This window comes from Mustelus asterias, chromosome 17, assembly GCF_964213995.1.
Source record: "Mustelus asterias chromosome 17, sMusAst1.hap1.1, whole genome shotgun sequence".
Taxonomy (NCBI): Eukaryota; Metazoa; Chordata; class Chondrichthyes; order Carcharhiniformes; family Triakidae; genus Mustelus; species Mustelus asterias.
In genome coordinates this window covers 59,112,126-59,133,145 of record NC_135817.1, presented here as the reverse complement: position 1 = coordinate 59,133,145, position 21,020 = coordinate 59,112,126, and the positions used below count along the sequence as shown (strand labels likewise).

General features: G+C 39.9%; 1 protein-coding gene across 2 annotated transcripts in view; it reads left to right on the top strand.

The window, feature by feature from the left end:
• Positions 1-21,020, top strand: part of cryzl1 (crystallin, zeta (quinone reductase)-like 1) — a 54,746-nt gene that overhangs the window by 11,972 nt on the left and 21,754 nt on the right. The window contains exons 3-9 of one of the 2 annotated variants that reach the window (XM_078232774.1): positions 263-340; positions 2,095-2,167; positions 5,256-5,300; positions 5,391-5,459; positions 8,067-8,200; positions 13,267-13,378; positions 18,127-18,147. In XM_078232774.1, the coding sequence (XP_078088900.1) occupies positions 263-340; positions 2,095-2,167; positions 5,256-5,300; positions 5,391-5,459; positions 8,067-8,200; positions 13,267-13,378; positions 18,127-18,147 (532 nt within the window). The remainder of the gene's footprint in view (positions 1-262; positions 341-2,094; positions 2,168-5,255; positions 5,301-5,390; positions 5,460-8,066; positions 8,201-13,266; positions 13,379-18,126; positions 18,148-21,020) is intronic. The other variant, XM_078232775.1, reaches the window with a different exon arrangement.

Here is a 21,020-nt window from a genome sequence, read left to right as displayed (position 1 = left end):
TCCAGAGTTTAAGACGTTGGCAGCTGAAGGCATCACACTAAGAGTAATCAGACAGTATTATGAGTGCTGGGAGTATGAGCTTTTTGTCTTCTGACCCCATGATGTTGTTAGTAAAATCATCCTGCAGTACAAACTGGATGGTTTCATCAAGAGGCACATCTGTGCAACAGTGAGGCACAAACAAGGTATTCAGTAAAGGTTAAGCAATGTCAATGGCTTGTTAATAGGCATCTGGTTAACAAAACATTTTTCTTTTGTTTAGGAATCTGTCCCTAGCGTAAGCGATCATTATGTCAAAATACAGGTCAAAGTTTGTGCTTTCAGTCCTGTGAATACAAAGGTAAGCTTACTTTAATATATGCATTTGGTATATAAGAATACTCAAACTCGAGGATGCCAAATTTTGTTTAAACATGTTTTTTGGTGCGTTTATTGTTTAACCTAATTCTTTTTCAACTCTTTTCCTTTTTGCACCAAACATTACTTTTATTTATCATTTTGCTCCTCTTTGTAAGTTTCGTTACCTCCCCATTGATATTTTGAACTTGTCCACATGTGACTTCAGTCAAAAGGGCAGACCCGTAACCTGCTTTGAGACCTTTGGTCTCGACAATATGAGTGCAACCCTTGGCACTTAGTCCTCTAATTTTTCCTACTCACTTTGGGGAACCAATTGGGCACCATTCTGCACCCTAACAGGATATAACTCGCTAGGAAAGGCTCTGTGAGTTTGATATTGATGCTTCAGTACCCTCTAAGTCTTATTATTATTATTTCTATATTTTATCTATTATTACTTTTTCTATATGTTTCACGCTTTGGCTTTTGAATGAGAAGCCGTCAAGGTTATCAGCTACTGCCAGTGTGATAGCTTTACTCTGTGAAATGAGCTAATGCTTTCAGGATGCTCACAAAATTGTTTCAAGATTTTCTTTGCTGTGGAAATGAAGAAAGAGTTGCCTAAGGCCAGGTGTTGGACCAATAATCTAAAAAAATGTGAGCTCTTCTGGGTGGAGGAAGGATGGGGTGCACATATGCTACTGGAAGAGTTATTTGAAAAATAATTAAGTGTTTTATTACTATAATGAAGTTTCATTATAAGGGACTATGTCCTATTATGTCTATGTTCCCTTCTAGGCTTACTTTTGGCACTATGTTATTAGCAAGCTTGCTAATCATTAGCAAGTCTAAAATGACCAGCTGGTAGTTATCTTTTAAATGTATATGCAATCAAGTTTATGCCTGTTTTCCTCAATACAGAAGTGTTTTAATATTACATCATAATTATACTTCCATTGTAATGGGACTAATTTAATTTCAGTTAATGCTCACTTTTAATGTATTAATGAATTGTGAGCCAATTTTGGGAGACAAATTTCTACCAAGGTCAGGGAAAATTACATTCATTTTCTGTTTGCATCTGGTTAAATATTTTAGAAAGAAGCAAAATATCTGCATGTGCTTTAGGAAACAGATACTGAAATCCAGGTAGGTTTAACACAAGATCAATATTCATGAACAAAAAACAAATGCATCAGTGTATCTTCTCTCCAAAATCCAGAAGAAGTATGTGGACCCCACTTAAGAGGGCCAATGGCGGTCTGGACCTTATTCCATAATCCAACTGAACACCAGAGCCCAGTAAAGAAACAAGCAACTTGTCCCAATCCTTAAGCTAATGTTAAATAAAGGTAAAATGCTGCAGATGCTGGAAATCTGAAATAGAAACAGAAAATGCTGGATAAATTCAGCAGGTCTGGCATCATCTGTGGAGAGAAAGAAACACAGTTAACATTTCAAGTCCATATGACCCTTCGACAGAACAGTTCTGTAGAAGGGTCCCATGAACTCGAAACATTAACTGTTTCTCTCTCCACAGATGGTACCAGACCTGCTGAGCTTATCCAGCATTTTCTGTTTTTACTTAAGCTTGTATTACTCTCGGCAAAGATAAATCTCCTGTAGCATGTGGAATCATAGTTAGATTTTAAAATCCCATTGAACTAACTAACTGACTCTTTAAAATCTTAAATTTGCAGTTGAGAAGGAAACATCCTTTTCTTAGTCCATTTAAAAAGTTTATTTTATATTTAGCTGTTGATGGAACGGAAATTGCAGGAAGATTTTTTACCAATTGGAAGAGAAGTTGCTGGAGTGGTTCTTGAGGGTAAGTGTATGCGATTGGATTTTAATGCAAAATTATGAGGTCTTTCTATCCTTAATCTCTGGTCAAGGGCTCATCCACAAAATGTTCTTTTTTTTCCACATGGCTTTTTGTTGCAAGTAAAATAACACTCGCTTTGAAACTTTTAGTACTATTTTGCTGGTGATGCATAGAGCATTAGTGCTGAGAAATGATAGCATTCTAATGAGAGTTATTTTCCCCCACATGCACCATTAGGAAATGAAGCACACGGTGCAGAGGTTAACCACCCAAACTAGTTCCTAGATGTATGGAGAGTTAGCTAATCTCATCTGGGCCAGTGTTGGGGACATATAATTTATTTCAGCATTCCTGCTCAAGAGAAAGGAAGATCAGCAAAGGTTCTGCCGATTATCTTATTTTTAATGTGTTATAAGGAACCACGCGTTTGGGCAAGAAGTGAACATTTAGTGGCTATTTTCCCCACTTAGCTAGACAACACTCATTTTCTGGATTTACACAAATGTGGAATGGTCATTTGGGCTTGGTGCTGGTACCTCACACTTCCATTGTGCCTAAATATAATATTTAACACACAGAGGAATTTTTCCTGGCACCTGTAACATTTGGAGACATGAGGACTGGGATAATGTGGCCATGCTGGTTCCCCAATGTGTTCTTGCCTCTTCTCACTTTTCCCAGTATCAGCAACTGTCATTCTCTCTTTCACCTTCTTCCGTCGGGAAAAAGATACAAAAGTCTGAGGACACATACCAACCGACTCAAAAACGGCTCCTTCCCAGCTGCCATCAGACTTTTGAATGGACCTACCTCGCATTAAGTTGATCTTTCTCTACACCCCAGCTATAACTGTAACAGTACATTCTGCACCCTCTCTTTTCCTTCTCTATGGACGGTATGCTTTGTATAGCACGCAAAAAACAATACTTTTCACTGTATACTAATATATGTGACAAATTAAATCAACCCACCTGGCAGTGGTGGGAAGCTTGTTAGGCCTGATCAGCAGAAAATTAGTTGCAATTTTCCCATGTAAGTGCCTGCCACGTTGTGTTTGCAGATTGTCAGGTAACATGAGACACATGCAGGATAGGAGGTCAGAGCATCATGACAAACAAATCTATTATTTGAATACACAAATTGTCAAAGCTGAAGCTCTCCACAAACAGAGGCTTGAAGTGTCCATCAAATCTTCTAGAGACTGCAGTTAAGTTAACATTGGTGATGAAGAAATGCCGGCCTTTGCCTCAATGTTCGACTCCTCCATTTTGTCCAGTCCTCGCACATCCCATTCACATCAGCAGTGCTCTCCCTGCATACACAATGAAGACTGCCAACCAGCCTTACTCACTGACTCTCCCTTCTTCCTCCACCTGCTTCATTTCCTTAATCAGTTCCAATCCTTCATGTGGCCTTTTAGTTGGGTGTTTCCTGTAAAATCATTCCAGGAGGCACTCTGTATCTGTGACTATGGCAGGGACCTGAAAACAGTTAAGTCTGGTGGATTCAACCCAAAAGTCACATGTGAGACAAACTGTGCAAAGACAGCTGGTTTACTTCATAAAGGGCAATAAGAACCAGTTGGGCTTTTTGCAATATGATTGCTGTTGCTAATTTTTATTATTTCTAGATGCTTTAAAATTGAATTCATACTAAATTGCAATTGAGATTTAAACTCATTGGATTATTTGTCTGTTACTGCACACTGCTGTAGCCCTCTTTCACACGCAGGAGCAGAAGACTGGGAGTAGAGAGGGAGATCAAGATTATGATTGATCCAGTAGAAAAGTGCAGCCCCTAACGTGAAATGCAGTACCATTGATCACAAGTCTCATGTACACCTTCTGCCCAGCCAGTTTCAGATCCCAAATTGTGACCCAGTCTTGTATATGAATGAACCCATCACTTTGCTGGAAAGCTGAAACCAATGGTTGCTGTAGTTGGAAACTAAAATTACTTTATTAAATACAGTAGTTTAATTGTTTGAAACAATCTGCTTCCATTTAGAGGAACCATAAAAGCATTTAAAAACAGATGCATAGATTAGGGAGGAAGTAATCCAGCTTGCTCTGGAACTATGCCTTTCTTGTGCGTTTTCCAGATTTTGACTTTGTCAGAAGAGTTCAAGCCTTGTACTTTGAAGCTATAACACCATAGCCTTTATTTTTCAGCTGGGCGCCGAGGAAACTTTTTTTAAAAAGGAAAACTCTTTTCCTGTCACGGATAATAATTGCAGTTCTTCCAAAACAAACCTAGGCATAAAATGATAAACTTTAAAACCTTCAGTTTTGCCCATTCCAAATAGAAGAAAATTCCTGACTTTGATCATAAATAGCTGTTGAAATTTATTTTTTCAGAAATAGGAAATTACAAACATGTTGAAGTTTTCCGCATTCCTTTCCAAAATGCTGGGTTTTATTCCGTGGCTCATTCTTTATTTGTAGGCCTCAGCAGTGATGAAAACTAATCCTTTGACCATGAATAGCATCCAATTTAAGCCCAAAACTATCCTCCCCTAAAAGTCAGTCAAACTCAAGTTGTAATATGTCACAGGATAGCAGTCAAGAGCAGGATTCCTGATTGACTTCTCCCTTCTATTGCCTATATTGTTACTGGCCACAACTGTGAAGCCTGTGTATCCCACTATGTTGATAGAGGGAAGGAAAATAACATTTCTGATGATTTCAAGATTGTTTTTAGTCCTCTTCATCATTCTAGAATGTTGATTTTAATGGCGAAGTGTTCTTGGACACTAAGACCATAAGAAATAGGAACAAGAGTGGGTCATTCAACCCCTTGAGCCTGTCCAGCCATTTAATAAGATCATGCCTGATCTAACACTCACTAAACCCACTTTCATGCCCTATCTCCATAACCCTTAATTCCCCTATTAATTAAAAGCCGATCAATCTCAGTCTTGAAAATGTTCAAGGGGTGGAATTCTCCAAAAAAATTGCAATCATTTGATTGTGAAGAATTCTTGGCTGTTTGAATTATTTCATTTTTACAAATGTTAATAGATGAAATTGTCATCTATAATACACATTTTTTTTGAAACATTATATATAATGATCTTAATTTACTTCTTCAGTTGGACCAAAGGTGAGCTTCTTTAAGCCGAATGATGAAGTTGTAGGTAAGTGAAGCCAATACATGTTTGACATTTCCACAAATGTTCTTTTTAAATTGCAGTGCTAATGTGGTCATTGTGCTGTCCATCTCACAGGTATTCTGCCTTTGGATTATAAAGAATCTGGGCTCTCCGATACTCTGCTGGTTCACGAACACAGTCTTGGTATGTTTAAATGCAATAATGTGATACGCATGCTTTGTTGTATCTGTAGTTATCATCCTTCCTTTATCCAATTCCATGAAAGAAATGAGTTTTATTTTGGTTCTTGTGAAAAAATGTGACCAGAATGTATACACACTAACTATTGATAAATTGGTTTCTATCATTTTAACGTCTCCATGACCAGAATTTTACATTGCTCAAGCGGGCAGATGTCCAACCCGGAAGCATGTGAAATCGTGTGAGAAGATGTTGGGTTCATGTCCTGACACACTCATGCCCTATTTCGGTCAGTGGGTACACATGAGAGTCAGAAGCATGCCTACTGACATGCAGGCAATTTAGCCCATGAAGGGGTCAATTGAAAGCCATTTTACATGACCTGTCTGCTTCAATGGTTGCTGGACCGATCAGTTGGCCAGGCGGCCTTTATGTTTTATCTGCTACCTCTGTCGAGGACGCGATGAACTGTTCAGACTGAAATAAAATTAGAAAGGGCATCTGGGACTGAGGTTTATGTGTGAACGTGCTGCCTAAACACTCTTTGCATAGTTTTACCATCGCAATTTATTTTTTGTACCAGTCTGCAGCTCCACGGCAGCTGAGGGAGCACATCAGAAGCACCAGCCAGCACTCGCCCTTTTCTCTGCGCCCGCCATCTTCCCACCTTCCCAGCAGTACTGAGCCTTTCCCAGTGCAAGTTTCACACTGTCCATTAATTGGCCAGCCAGTGTGAAATTGCATTCAAGGTGCAACCATCACCAGAAGTGCGTTTTGCACCTGCTTCTGGGCTTGCCAAGTGGGCATGCCTGACATGAAAAATTCAGGGCCATATCTTTTTTTATTGCTGTTTAAATATTGATAAATAGATCGGTTTGTCAATTTTTGCCTGGTCCTTTCTATAATTCTGTGATTTCACAAGTTCCTACATAGTGTCACTTCTTAGTGGAATGCTGAGAGATCTGGGGATGCAAATGCAATGACAAGCAACTGGAAAATCCAATGATTTGGGGGTTTTCGTTCAAATATATAAGAAAACAATTGAAAGGAAATGCTGAATGTGTAGAAGAGAATGAGTAGGCCACAATCCCTGGGTGCTTACCAAGTCTGGCTGCTCTGCCCCTTTTGTCACTGAATTATCCTTCTCTGAGTTGTTTGACATTGCTTCATTCTGGATCCAGTGCTATTCTCCCAGGCTCAGACTCTCGGTGTGGGATTTAGAAATGTGTAAGGAGTCACTTAAACGTCCACCAGCCCCGTGAATTCCACATCCTCGATGTTGCATGATATCTTTGCTGTGAATCCGAGATTAGTGAGGCGTTTTGATTTTTTGTTTTTAGCAGCACCTCATTGGAGCTGCTGAGGTGATAAGTATTCTGATGTTATTGCCATGTTGAAGATGAAGATCGAAGAAGTGAAAGACACCACCTGTCAGCTGAAGATCAATGCCATGTGAAGAGCTAAGGAACATGGGGAAAACTAATGATTTAGTGGTGAACATGGGATAATTCTTCAGCTGTGGAATAATTCATTATCCAAGAGCAAACAACAAATGTGGAAATTTTGAAAGAGCAGGAGAAAAATATAGGGAAAGGAAGGAGAGGAAAGGATAGTGAATAAACATACAAATATTGCCACAAGGAATTAACTGAATCATTGAGAGAGGAAGAAGCAAAAAGAAGACAGATCCCATGCTGACAGAAGAATTTAAAAAGTGGATATGAGCGATCAACTTGTGAGCTATAATGATTTTGAGCTCGATGGAATAAATACAAAAATAATGTTGACTCCCTGGTATTCTAGCAATCGTCCACAAGGAAAAAGAGCTCACAAGGACCCTAACTGTTATAGTATATTCAGTTTGTTCTGAAAAATAGAAGCTCGCTCCTAATAAAGCTGTATCTGTCTGACTTCTTTTCACTAAGTATGAAAACAAGTGAACATGTTCATTCTTTCAGTTTCAGGGTGCCACCTCGGCAGCTGTAATCCATCAGTACATCTATAGTGTTCCTAATTAAATTAAGGCCTTCACGCATAGAGTTAATTGCATAGATTCAGTGAGTGTATGTGTGTGCTATCAGCACATTTTCTGGTTGGATAGCCTTGATTTCTATGACAATCGTTGGAGGCCCTGCAGTGATTGGCCGTTGCTGTGGTAATTGTGAAAAGCTGAATAGGGCAAAAAATGCACCAACACTCTTACCCAAAATACCACATGTGGGTGATCAGCTTTCTGATAAATTGTTTCCTTTTTAATGCATGGTTTTGTAGCTAATTGTTCCCTTTCAACCATTTAACCCATGATGTGCTTTTTGAAGTTGAGACCGTGCAGTTCTGGTTGAAGCTTGAATCCATGTTCTCCTGGTTGTTTCATGAAAGCTTCTCAAAAGTTTTAATGTTAGATTAACCCAATCCTTTTTCCTCTCCACTTAGACTAACGTATGACTTTTGGGAAATGTCTGCCTTCACACATCTTTGCAAATCTACCTCATCATGCCTTTAGTCATCTCCTCTAACTTCTGTTCCACTTCCTTTTATCAGTAAGTTATTGAACAAACAGTTTTGTACTTCTGTGCTATTTGCTTCTAATATATTTGTTTTTAAATGCAGTAACTAAACCTGAAAATGTGAGCTGGGTGGATGCTGCAGGAACTATTCGTGATGGATTGCGTGCTTACATGGCCCTGCACACACATTCTCATATTAGTGCTGGGACAACCGTGCTAGTAATGGAAGGAGCAAATGTATGTATTAAAAGCCTGTTTGGTTATGGTATGAGGTCTGGTTAGTCCTTGCCAGTTACCAAAACATAACAGATTTATTCTCCTTTTAAAAAGCCTGTTAATTGCTATTACCACACAGTTGTAGGACAGTCAGGATTATCTTGTCCTTCGTGATGCAACACAAACCTGTCCCATTGTATGGGATTTTGGTTCATTAATCTATTGTCCTGAGAGCTCTGAATTTGATATTTACATCTCTTTTGCTGTTATCAGCAGACATCGTCCATTATTTAAACTCTGTTTTGGACAGTCTGTGATTGACCTTTCTGATCTGCTCAACCTCTGTGCTATGTATATCAGTAGCTGCTTTGTCCTTTTACAATGGTTTCCTTATTGCATACTTAGACTGCCCATGTAGTTTTTAGTATTCTCGAACATAAAATATTTTATAATAATTTGACCTCATCACTGTTTCTTGTTAAATTAATAAGCATTGAATTTCTGAAATCCACTGAAATCACTTGCAAATATTCAAACAAGGTTTTCTCATTTTGTGAACAATTCTTTGATATATTCGATCTCTTTTCAACACTGGAGTTCTCCCATCGCTGCCTAATCCAGCCTGTGGAGATCCAAGGACCTGTCTTCCCAGATTGTCGGTTTTGATGATATCACAATGGCACAGTGGTTAGCATTGCTGCCTCACAACTCCAGAGACCTGTCTGTCTGTGTGGAGTTTGCACGTTCTCTCTCTGTCTGTGTGGGTTTCCTCCGGGTGCTCCGGCTTCCTCCCACAGTCCAAAGATGTGCAGGTCGGTGCATTGGCCGTTTTAAATTGCCCCTTCGTGTCCTGGGGATGTGTAGGTGAGGGGGATTAGCGGGGTAAATATGTGGGGTTACGGGAATAGGGCCTAGTTGGGATTGTTGTCAGTGCAGACTGATGGGCCGAATGGTTTTCTTCTACACTGTAGGGTTTCTAACATGGTTGACTCTGTGCAAGGCTTTAGCTCCCGAGAAACAGAAGGCAGCTTATAGCAAAAGGAGACTAAAAGGGGTTGAGTTGAGGGAGAGGGAGAAACCTTTATAGTCTTTTCCTGTTTGCAGAGCAGCATAAGAAATACTTTCAACCTTGGCACCCTTGATATCTGGTTGTTTTAGTAGTTGCTATTTCACGTTCTTGTTCAGTGAATAACCTGTTTACTACTCAACATGTTATTTACTTATTAATTTACAGTCACTGAATCTATATGCAAGTTAGACAAATTACACAGCAAGTGTCTGCACAAATTGGGCTATAAACCTTTCAAATATAAAATTTCAATTAAAAAAGTACTTCCCTTAACAAAATTTAATGGCTGGATTCAATTGGGGAATAGTGCACAGTGTATAAATTGGAGAGGATTTTGAGATTTCAGATCTGTTTTTAAAATAAAAGCTCTCATGTTTAAAAAATGAAATCCCTCACTTAAGCCTCCTACTGTAATCCCTTGTTTATGGTGTATAAGCTCACTGAACCCTGGCACTGAACAGTCCAGTTTCTGTTTTTCCTATTAGGGGAATTACCTAGAATATAAACACAGTGGCTTCACCGTCCACTGTACACTTGAAAGACAGAAAAAAATGACAGCAGCGATTAATATGTATCTAAGATGATAGATTCAGTTTTAACAAACCTTGTGGATGATATGTTGCCTGGAGCATAATGCAGTGTTTGGCACAAGATATGGGATCGTAAACAGTATTTTCACAGATGCAGACAACCTTGATACTTAATGTTCATTGATATTACCTTGGTTTATTGATATGGTTAAAATAAACTCTGGAAGCTGCTGATCAAATTTAGTTATCAGATGAAATTATTAATTTCAAACAAGCCCATAGTGGCATTATGAATGCAGTAATTACTGATAATGATATATTTAGTATAATCCCCAATACAAATCATCCCAAGCCTTTCAGTTTTTTTTTTACAACTATGCTGGTTGATGCCACAGCAAATTTGAATAACCACCTCTACGTTTAATTTTCAACAGTTTGTGACAATAACATTTTTATCTTTGTTGGATTGTCTGAGGTTTTCTATTATTGACAACAATGTACATGTTAAGATTGATCAGTATGAACTACTTCCTTTGAGACTAAGATAATTTACATAAAGCTTTGGCCAGGACTCTGCCTTCATGCAAGGCAAATATCTGTATAATTTTGTAAGTCTTAATGTATAACCATCTGTACCATTGCCAGCAAAGCAAAATCTAGTAAATAATCCATCATGGACAGTATTGCAGTTGACTATAATTAGTGTTCAAATGTGGCTAATGTATTGGATAACACAGGAGTAGATATAACTCATGTTTTTATAACCCTGTCCAAATTTATCTAAGATCTTGGCTGGCTTCTCAGAGTCCAAAGTCATTATGGAATATGCAAATGTAACTACTTTTCATTGAAGCTGTAATTTCAGGATGTTTATGATACCAGCAATAGGAGGGGTACAGCATAGATTGTTGGAACATCATATTCAAGCCCACTACACCATTGTGACCTCCCATTTTACATCCTTTTTTAACCAGCTGATCAATGTTTTGCCCTTAATACATGGACACCTTCATTTGTAAGGGTCACCTGATCCTTGTTGGAAATCAAGATACATTGCATTATGCAAAGTCCTCTTGGTGTCCTGCCTCCAAAAAATGATATTATGAATGGTCAGATAAGGTTTATCCTTCAAAAACCGAACTGGTCATCAATTATTAGGTTACTTTTCACACAATATTACCCTTACTTTTCATATTTGGGCAGGATTTTCTGGCAGTTCCAGTTGGTGGGATCTTCTCATCCCACTGACTGCCCTCCCCAGCCGTGGGGTTAATGCATTTGCTATGGTCTATATGGACTTTTGACAAGGTCCTACATGGCAGAGTGGTCAAGAAAATAAAGACCCATGGGATCCAAGGTAAATGGTACATTGGATCCATAATTGGCTGAGAGGCAAGAAGTAGAGGGTGATGGTAGAGATGTTTCTGTGACTGATAGTCTGTTTCCAATGTGGTTTTGCAGTGCTTGGTGGTAATTGTGGTGTACATTAATGATTTGAACTTAAATGTAGGGGGTATGATCAAAAAGGATGACACGAACATTGATAGAGTGCTAAGTATTGAGGAGGAAAGCTGTAAACTGCAGGAGGATATCAAAGGACTGGTCAGGTGGGCAGAGCAGTGGCAAATGGAATTCAACCTGGAAAAGTGTGAGGTAATGCACTTGGAAAGGGCAAGTAAGGCAAAGGATTATACTATAAATGGTAGGACCCTGGAAAGTACTGAAGATTAAAGGAACCTTGGAGTGCATATCTACAGATCCTTGAAGGTGGCAAGGCAGGAAGATAAAGTGGTTCAGCAGGCAAATGGAATACTTGCCTTTGTTAGCTGAGGCATAGAATACAAGAGCAGGGAGGTCATGTTGGAATGTTGGTTAGGCCACAATCATTTTCACAGTAACTTAGTTGCAGCGTTAATGTAAGCCTACTTGTGACACTAATAAATAAATTTAAACTGGAATACTGCCTGCTGCTTTCCCTGAAGTAGTGAAGGTCAATCAAGCTGGATAATATTACACCATGGATAGGAAAGCGTTTTTGCCATTATTAGAGAGGTCAATAATCAGTGGACATGGATTTAAGATAAGAGGCTAAGAGGAGAGTTGAGGAGGAACCTTTTCACCCAGAGGGTGGTGAGAGTCTGGAACTCACTGCCTGAAAGGGTGGTTGAGTCAGGAACTCTCGTAATATTTAAGAAGTATTTAGATATTCACTTGTGTTGCCATAACTTCCAGGGTTATGGGTCCAAGCACCGGATAATGGGATTAGTGTAGTCAGATCTGTGTTGACTGGCATGGACACGATGGGCCAAATGACCTCCTTCTGTGCTGAATCTAAAATGTGCAGGGGGCGGGGCAGGGTGGGAATCCTTCCAATTCTTTCTGCTGATTGATTCCATTCATTTTCTCATTACTGACATCAGGCTAATGGATCTGTAATTGCCAGAGATGGCTCTGCTACCATTTTGCAATATTCCAGAGAACCCCCTCCATATTTACTGCTTCAAGATGCAGACCACAGTTTTGACTTGGAGAAGGTGAAGGATGGAAAGCTGGCTGGACGAATATTGGAATAATTAAGTTGAGGCGATAAAGGCATGAATGAGGATTTCAGGGATAATAGATGGATGGTGGAGGTGAAAGTGATGCAGAAACTTAACAGAGCTGAGTTCAGGGTGCCAAGATTCCCAACAGTGTTTTTATTTCCCTGAAATAGTGGTCTGGGAGAAGGAAGAAATAATAACATCGGCACAGTGGTTAGCACTGCTGCCTCACAGCACCAGACGTGCTGGTTAGGTGCATTGGCCATGCTAAATTCTCCCTAAATGTTCCCGAACAGGCGCCGCCAGAGAGTGGTGACGAGGGGATTTTCACAGTAACTTCATTGCAGTGTTAATGTAAGCCTTACTTGTGACTAATAAATAAACTTTACTTTTTACTTTACTTAAAATCAGTACAAAGTTTGTGCCAGGATCGAAGATGATTCGAGCAGATTATGGCTCACTTACTAAGATTTCAGTCTGAATAGATGCGATGTGTGTGTAATACCTTGTATTGAATTTGTTATTATTGTTCCTAGTAAAAACTTAAGTTGTTATCATTTAACATGTTAACTATCTCCGGTCCATTCTTTTGTTAAATACTATTTAGTTTCTTACTATTTTAGTTTCCTTCCTAACTATCTGATTGTTATTTAGTATTTCTTGTAATATGTTTTGTGTTGAGAAATGCCTGTGTTGTGGAATTTTCTTGAACTCTTGCAGTCTGTATCTGTTTTAGAAAGGGAGATTAGATTTGAAATTAATTTCTTCCCAGCTAAAGAGTTTGGCTCATTTATATTGATGGTAAGCATCAGCAGAAGTGCGATATACTTGCTCTGACTAATAGAAGGATGTGTTGTATCAAGTGGTGCCACTATAAATAAAGTAGTTCATTGCACTGAATACTTCTTGTCTCTGAGTACTACCTAATGGCCTGTCATTCTCTTCTAGCCTTTTGGTACCATTGTTGTTCAATTGGCTCATCATCGAGGAGCAAAAGTAATTTCCACTGTAGACAACCTTCAAGACAAAACATACTTGGAAGGGTTGAGACCAACAGTTGGTAAGTGTTTGCGTGGCCTTCTGTAGGAAAATAATTTCTCTTTTATGCAAAGATTAGTCTTCAGAGACAGTGAGCGCAATCTTACCAGCTGTTCAATCTTACTCCCGCTGTAGTGAAGTCTGAGAATTTGGCACCCAGCCATATCTCCATTCACTGCAATGGGATGGGAAAATATAGTGAAATATAAATGGGAAAATAAGTGAAACAAAGATTTTAGCCAGAATGTTACAGCGTGAACAGCTCTAACATTCTAGCCATAATCTTTATATTTCTTTAAAATAAGACTTAAACTAGGACTGAAAAATGAAAAAGGACATGGTCATAAATCAGTTTCTTTTTTTAGTTTTCTTGCTGCTGTTAAAGGCACTGACTTATCCTGATGCATTGTTCATGAAAGATTGCTATTCCACCCAAATAGCCATACTTCACCCCAGATGTAAATGTTGCCAAATCTTAGCTGAGATAACCCTCTACTCCAAAATGCACATAGAAGCATTTTTAAACTGGGGTCACAAAATAGCAATTGTGAGTATGCAACTACTCATGATTTTCTTGCCTCGTAGAGTCATAGAGGTTTATAGCATGGAAGCAGGCCTTTCGGCCCAACTTGTCCATGCCGCCCAGTTTTTACCATTGAGCTAGTCCCAATTGCCGACGTTTGGCCCATATCCCACTATACCCATGTAACCGCCTAAATGCTTTTTAAAAGGCAAAATTGTACCCGCCTCTATTACTACTTCTGGCAGCTCGTTCCAGACACACTCCACCCTCTGTGTGAAAGAATTGTCCCTTTTAGATCCTTTTGTATCTCTTCCCTCTCACCTTAAACCTATGCCCTCTAGTTTTCGACTCCCCTCCCCGAATAGTGGACCCAGCATCGATCCCTAAGGCACACTGCTAGTCACAGGCCTCCAGCTTGAAAAACAACCCTCTACAACCATCTTCTGTTGTCAAGCCAATTTTGTATCTAATTGGCTACCTCACACTGAATCCCGTGAGATTTAACCTTGTACAACAACCTACCATGCGAGGCCATGCTAAAGTCCATGTAGACAACATCAACTGCACTGCCCTCATCTGCCACCTTGGTTACCCCTTCAAAAAACTCAATCAGATTCGTGAGACATGATTTTCCACTCACTAAGCCATGCTGACTGTGTGTAATCAGGCCGTGCCTCTCTAAATGTACTCTTGTATTTTCTGTGTCTGGTTTAAGGCTATGAAGAGGCCTGGACCTAAGTGGTTCTGATGGAACCCCAGCTCTGCATCAGTATTGATGAATAGGTGCTTTTTTTATTCATTCGTGGGACTGGTCGCCGGCTGGTCAGCATTTACTGCCCATCCTTAGTTGCTGTTGAGAAGGTGGTGGTGAGCTGCCTTCTTGAATCGCTGCAGTCCATGTTTTTAGGTTGACCCATAATGCCGTTAGGGAGGGAATTCCAGGATTTTGACCCAGTGACTGCGAAGGAATGGTGATATATTTCCAAGTCAGGATAGTGAGTGGCTTGGAGGGGAACTTGCAGGTGGTGGTGTTCCCATTTATCTGCTGCCCTTGTCCTTCTAGATGAAAGTGGTCGTGGGTTTGGAAGGTGCTATCGAAGGATCTTTGGTGAATTGCTGCAGTGCATCTTGTAGCTAGTACACACTGCTGCTACTGAGCGTCGGTGGTGGACGGATTGAATGTTTGTTGATGTGGTGCCAATCAAGTGGGCTGCTTTGTCCTGGATGGTGTCAAGCTTCTTGTGTTGTTGGCACTGCACCCATCCAGGCAAGTGGGGAGTTTTCCATCACACTCCTGACTTGTGCCTTGTTGATGGTGGATAGGCCATGATGCCACACTCAATTGAATGCAGCCTTGATGTCAAGGGCTGTCACTCTCACCTCACCTCTGGAATTCAGCTCTTTTGTCTATGTTTGAAGCAAAGCTGTAATGAGGTCAGGAGCTGAGTGACCCTGGCGAAACCCAAACTGACCGTTACTGAGCAGGTTATTGCTGAGCAGGTGCTGCTTGATAACACTGTTGATGACTCGTTCCATCACTTTACTGATGATCAAGAGTGGACTGATTGGGTAGTAATTGGCTGGGTTGAATTTGTCCTGTTTTTTGTGTACGGGACATACCTGGGCAATTTTCCACATTGTTGGGTAGATGCCAGTGTTATAACTGTACTGGAAGAGCTTGGCTAGAGGAGTGGCAAGTTCTGGAACACAAGTCTTCAGTACTATTGCCAGAAAGTTATTAGGACCCATTGCCTTTGCAGTATCCAGTGCCTCCAACCGTTTCTTGATGTCATGTGGAGTGAATCGAATTGGCTGGAGACTGGCATCTGAGATGCTGGAGACCACTGGAGGAGGCCGAGATGGATCATCCACTCAGCACTTCTGGCTGAAGATTGCTGCGAGTACGTCAGCCTTATCTTTTGCACTGATGTGCTGGGCTCCTCCATCATTGAGGATGGGGATATTTGTAGCGCCTCCTCCAGTGAGTTCTTTAATTGTCCACCACGATTCTTAACTGGATATGGAAGGACTGCAGAGTTTAGATCTGATCCATTGGTTGTGGGATCGCTTAGCTCTATCACTTGCTGTTTTTGCCATTTGTTTAGTTGCATTGTCGATGACAGCAGTGTTCACGCAAAGGAAAACTGTTTTTCCGTGAAGCTACAGCTGGAGTATCTGGATAGACACATGAATAGGCAGGGAATAGAGGAATACGAGCGATTGGTCTAGATAGGACAACGTAATCGGCGCAGGCTTGGTGGGCCAAAGGGCCTCTTCCTGTACTTTTTTTTTCTTTGAGTGCGAATGCAATCCAACTTTTCAAGCCCAAAGCTGACTTTGAAAATCTCTAAATCATGTGTATTTTGATGTTTTGAATATTTGTCTCTTGGATGTATCTAAAAGCATTTTATCTTTAATTTCACTGCCATTATTAACTTTTAGAATTTTCCAAATTATCCCATTTTTTCACATGATGTTTAAAATTTCAGTTGTTCTCATTCATAAACTCTGTTTTGCACCTCTGTCTATTTCGGCTTGTTGTAGTAAATTCCTATTTTCTCGAGAGTTCTCTCCCCAACATTTTGATTGTAGACTTGGTATATTTTGTTTTTCTTCTTCCAGTTTTAATTGACTTAGAGTATTTGCCTGTATATTTAACATTGTAGTTTCAAAGTTTAATTTCCTTCAGCCTAAAATATAGGATAGATTTCCAAGGGGGGACGATGGCCTAGTGGTATTATCATTGGACTATTAATCGAGAAACTCAGCTCATGTTCTGGGGTCCTGGGTTCAAATCCCAACATGGCAGGATTGATGAAATGGAGATGATGGAATTGGAATTCAAGAAAAAAATATCTGGAATTAAGAACCTACTGATGGCCATGAAACCATTGTCGATTGTTGGAAAAACCCATCTGGTTCACTAATGTCCTTTAGGGAAGGAAATCTGCCGTCCTTACCTGGTCTGTCCTACATGTGACTCCAGAGCCATAGCAATGTGGTTGACTCTCAACTGCCATCCAAGGGCATGGGCAATAAATGCAGGCCCAGCCAGCGACACCCATGTCCCACGCATGAATTTAAAAAAAATTTCCAAGGTTTTTTTTGCGTAGCTTCTCCCTTTGCCTTTTCGAAGAAGAATCTATAATTTAAGAATACTGTTGTAAATTCTTAATGTTTGACCTTGTTTTTACAATGCTGATAGCGTGATTATATTAATCATGTTGTTATCACCAGTCTCTATAAATTCCATAAGCCCTAATAAATAGTGACATTGTGATCACTTGTAAGCTCTAATAAACAGTAATATTTTGATTACTTGTAAGAATCTGATCTATGTGGGTTACCCCTAGTCTTGTCCTTTGCACATTTGCATCAGAAAATTTGATTCTGTCGCCTCGTTTCATTAAGATATTGCCTTTTGACATTGCATCAGTCTTCCATTACTATAAGCTTAATGTTATGGGGTACACTTTTTCTTATAATGTGCCGAGATAATACAAGGACGTAGCTAAATTGCATTAAGTTTAAAAACTCAGTGTTTATAACCTAATTCTGACATTTAGAGTGACATGAAATAGTGCATTTTAAGTCTATAATCTGTTTGAAGCATGAAACATAGAAACATAGAAACCCTACAGTGCAGAAGGAGGCCATTCGGCCCATCGAGTCTGCACCGACCACAACCCCACCCAGGCCCTACCCCCACATATTTACCCGCTAACTACACATCTCAGGGACAATTTTTAATCTGGCCAATCAACCTAACCCGCACATCTTTGGACTGTGGGAGGAAACCGGAGTACCCGGAGGAAACCCACGCAGACACGAGGAGAATGTGCAAACTCCACACAGACAGTGACCCAAGCCGGGAATCGAACCCAGGACCCTGGAGCTGTGAAGCAGCAGTGCTAACCACTGTGCTACCATGCAGCAGTGCTAACCACTGTGCTACCGTGCCACCCGTGACAATATCAAGTAACATACAATAAGTAGATTGCAAACTTAAAAGTTGTTCATCTTGAATCTGCCATTACAATTAAATAATGCTACACTGCTTTCTATTTAAAATGAAGGTGAGCTTAGATTTTGGTATCTATTTATCATGCTTTAGGTGTATGTACTTAAATTATGCTACTGTATTTATAGTTCGCATGTCTTAACCTTTTTGCTGCTTTGATGGATCATTGTCCAATTTTTTTCACTTTGCTCTTTTTATTTCCTCTCTTTGCACTTGTGGCTGTAAGGCATCAGACAACCTTTGGTAGGTAAGTCATCGTTTCAGAGTAATGTGAAACATAATTTCAATAAAGCCTCTCTGTTCTAAGCCAAACTGACTGCAAAAGCCAGAATTATTTTCTTCCCCTTAGCTAAGGGGAACAGTCTTGTCAGACTGTTAAATAATAGCTCATTACAATATAGTACTGTTCCAATTAAACCCCAAGGTATATTGTGAAGTTAGACTAGACCCCAACTATTTGCTATTTTGGCATTAATGTGAGGATAAGGTGTTTTACTCCAGGTGTGATTCTATTGACAAACTGGGAAGCTTTTATCAAAACAAACTTTAGTTAATTACGCAATTTAACATAACAAATGAATTAGTTTAACATTTACCAATTGAACAATCTTTGATCATGACAAGATACTTAACTGCTAACCTATCTCTAATAGTTCCAATTCAAGCAATATTCCTCTTACGGCTTATGAGCTTGTACTTGTTAACAGTCCTAGAGCTTTTCAAACACCTCGAGAGAGAGAGAGAAAGAGAGAGAGATCATTTCAGAGAGTTGAACAGCTCCAAACAGTAACTGCTCTTGGATTTTAAAAATGACACTAAAACAGTCATTCCTCAAGCTTAGCTCCTCCCATTTATCACATGACTCTGTCAATCAATCTAATCAAACCCTGACTCTGAAACCCCAAAGGAAACCTAAGTGAACAAAAATACATTAGACAAACACACCATTAGCCAAAATCAGTCATTATCGTGCTTTCTCAACATTTGAGCTGCCTGTTTGTCAGACAAATCGGCATCTAATAAAACACAGCTGACTTTTAAACATCCCCTTACAAGAAGCATGATAAAGCTACATTTCTTAACACACAATGGCAGTGGTGACTTTGGTAGCAGTGTTATAATATCACTCAGATGGTGCTGCAGCTTCCGGAGGAACCAAAAATCTACTGCAGGCAATAACATTTCCAAATAAAGACAAAATACTGTGGATGATGGAATCTGAAACAAAAGCAGAAAATGCTGGAAAATCTTACCCAAGGGTCATCCAGCCTCGAAACGTTGGCTCTATTCTCTCTCCACAGATGCTGTCAGACCTGCTGAGATTTTCCAGTATTTTCTCTTTTTGAGTGTGAATGGTATTTCAAGTTTCAGTATTGACCATGCTGGTCAGAATATTTTCTGACCAGAATTTAACGAAATAAATTGAGTTCCATTTATATTATTTGAGATTATAAAATTCTCTGGGGTTTTGCATTGCTGTTTTTGGAAGCATTTCCTCACTCCACCCACTTTTCCCTGAAAACTGCAAGAGTGGCAAGGAACCGAACTGTACGCTGCATACTCAGTAAGCATGCAATGCATTTTTTGGACAGGACTTTGAACAGAAAATAAAATAAAAGTAATGCTTGACTTTAAAACAACTGCACGTGAAAGAGTGTGCATTCGTTCAGTTGTTTCATTGTTGCTGCAATGCTGTGCAACGTGGCTATGTCATGTTGTGAAGTTCTGGCAAAATCAGTTTGGCATACAAGGTGGACAGAAGTGCTGGCTGAATGAATTGTTGAGGATGTAAAGTGCACTATTGCTGTAAAAGCGATCAGTGATACATTGATATCAAACAGAATGAGTATGGGTGTTTGCACTTGATCTTCTGGATTTTCTGTCTCTCTGTGCAGTGACTGATACTAAAGCTGTTCTCCTCCTTCCCCCACTAGCAGTGTTCATTTTTCAACTGTGATATATTTCAATAGTCACAGGACTTATCCAATAGTAGAACACCGAAACAAAGTGGTCTTTCCTAGCCATTCTGTTTAGGCCCCTCAACACAACCAGCTTCTAGACATGAGCGAAATACTGCAGATGCTGAAATCTGAAGCAACAACAAATGCTGGAAAGAACCCAGCAAAGCTGGCAGATCTGTATCTCCCTACAGATGCTGCCAGACCAGCTGGGTTTTTCCAGCATACTCTGATCTTGCTTCTGTTTCTAGATATGTTTCAGTGCTAGTCTACATTGTCAGGCAGATGTGCGTGCGTTATGTCCATACCCATGTAATACCTTGCTAATGGGGACATTGTCATGGTACAATTCGATTTACATTAATATACCAAAGACTAAAGGAACGCATAAATGTACTTGCACTAAACATTTGTGACATCTATTTTTTTTAAAAGAAAAGGGCTTCACTGCAACTTTACGACAATGCCCTCCTGCCTCTGATCGAATGCTGATTCTGACCTCAGAATTAGTAAAGCATTAAACCGTGTATCTTGATGAGCACCAAATATACATACATGAGAATATACACGCACATGCTCTTCACAAAGAGCACCTTCTGGTGCAACCATTGAGAAGGTAGCTTTCTAATTGGCCATCTCTATGCTAGCTGTCCTAAAAAAAAAATTGCAGCTGGGCTCCTAATGATGCAACGGGAGGGATGGGCGCTACCAAGACAGATAGATAGGTGAAAGCAAGGGCATCTCAACATGGTAGCACACTCTGCTGCCTGCACAGAAGTGAAAAAAATTAAAGAAGCCCAAAGTAGGATTGTCAAGCTTGCAGGGTAAACTCTTTGCAGGCCGATTAAAGGCTCCCAATGCAACCTTTCATCTCTGCCACCCCATCATTGGGCGATAGCCTCCAGCTTTGATGACACTGTGGTCTGCTGCCAGGAAGCTGCTTCTGCACTCTGAGAGAGATTGTTCTGATGTCAGTAAAATGCTGAGGCAAAGTAGAACTATTAAGCCTTTTAATTGTCCACCTCCATGAAGGTGGGAATGCATCGCTGTGAATCCCATCTGTTTAAATAAGGTTCAAAATTTTACTCATGACTAATTTTGGTTGTCACCTGTTCTCACTCAAGTCATAAACAGTTCAAAGATTCCATGCCATGATCCTGGT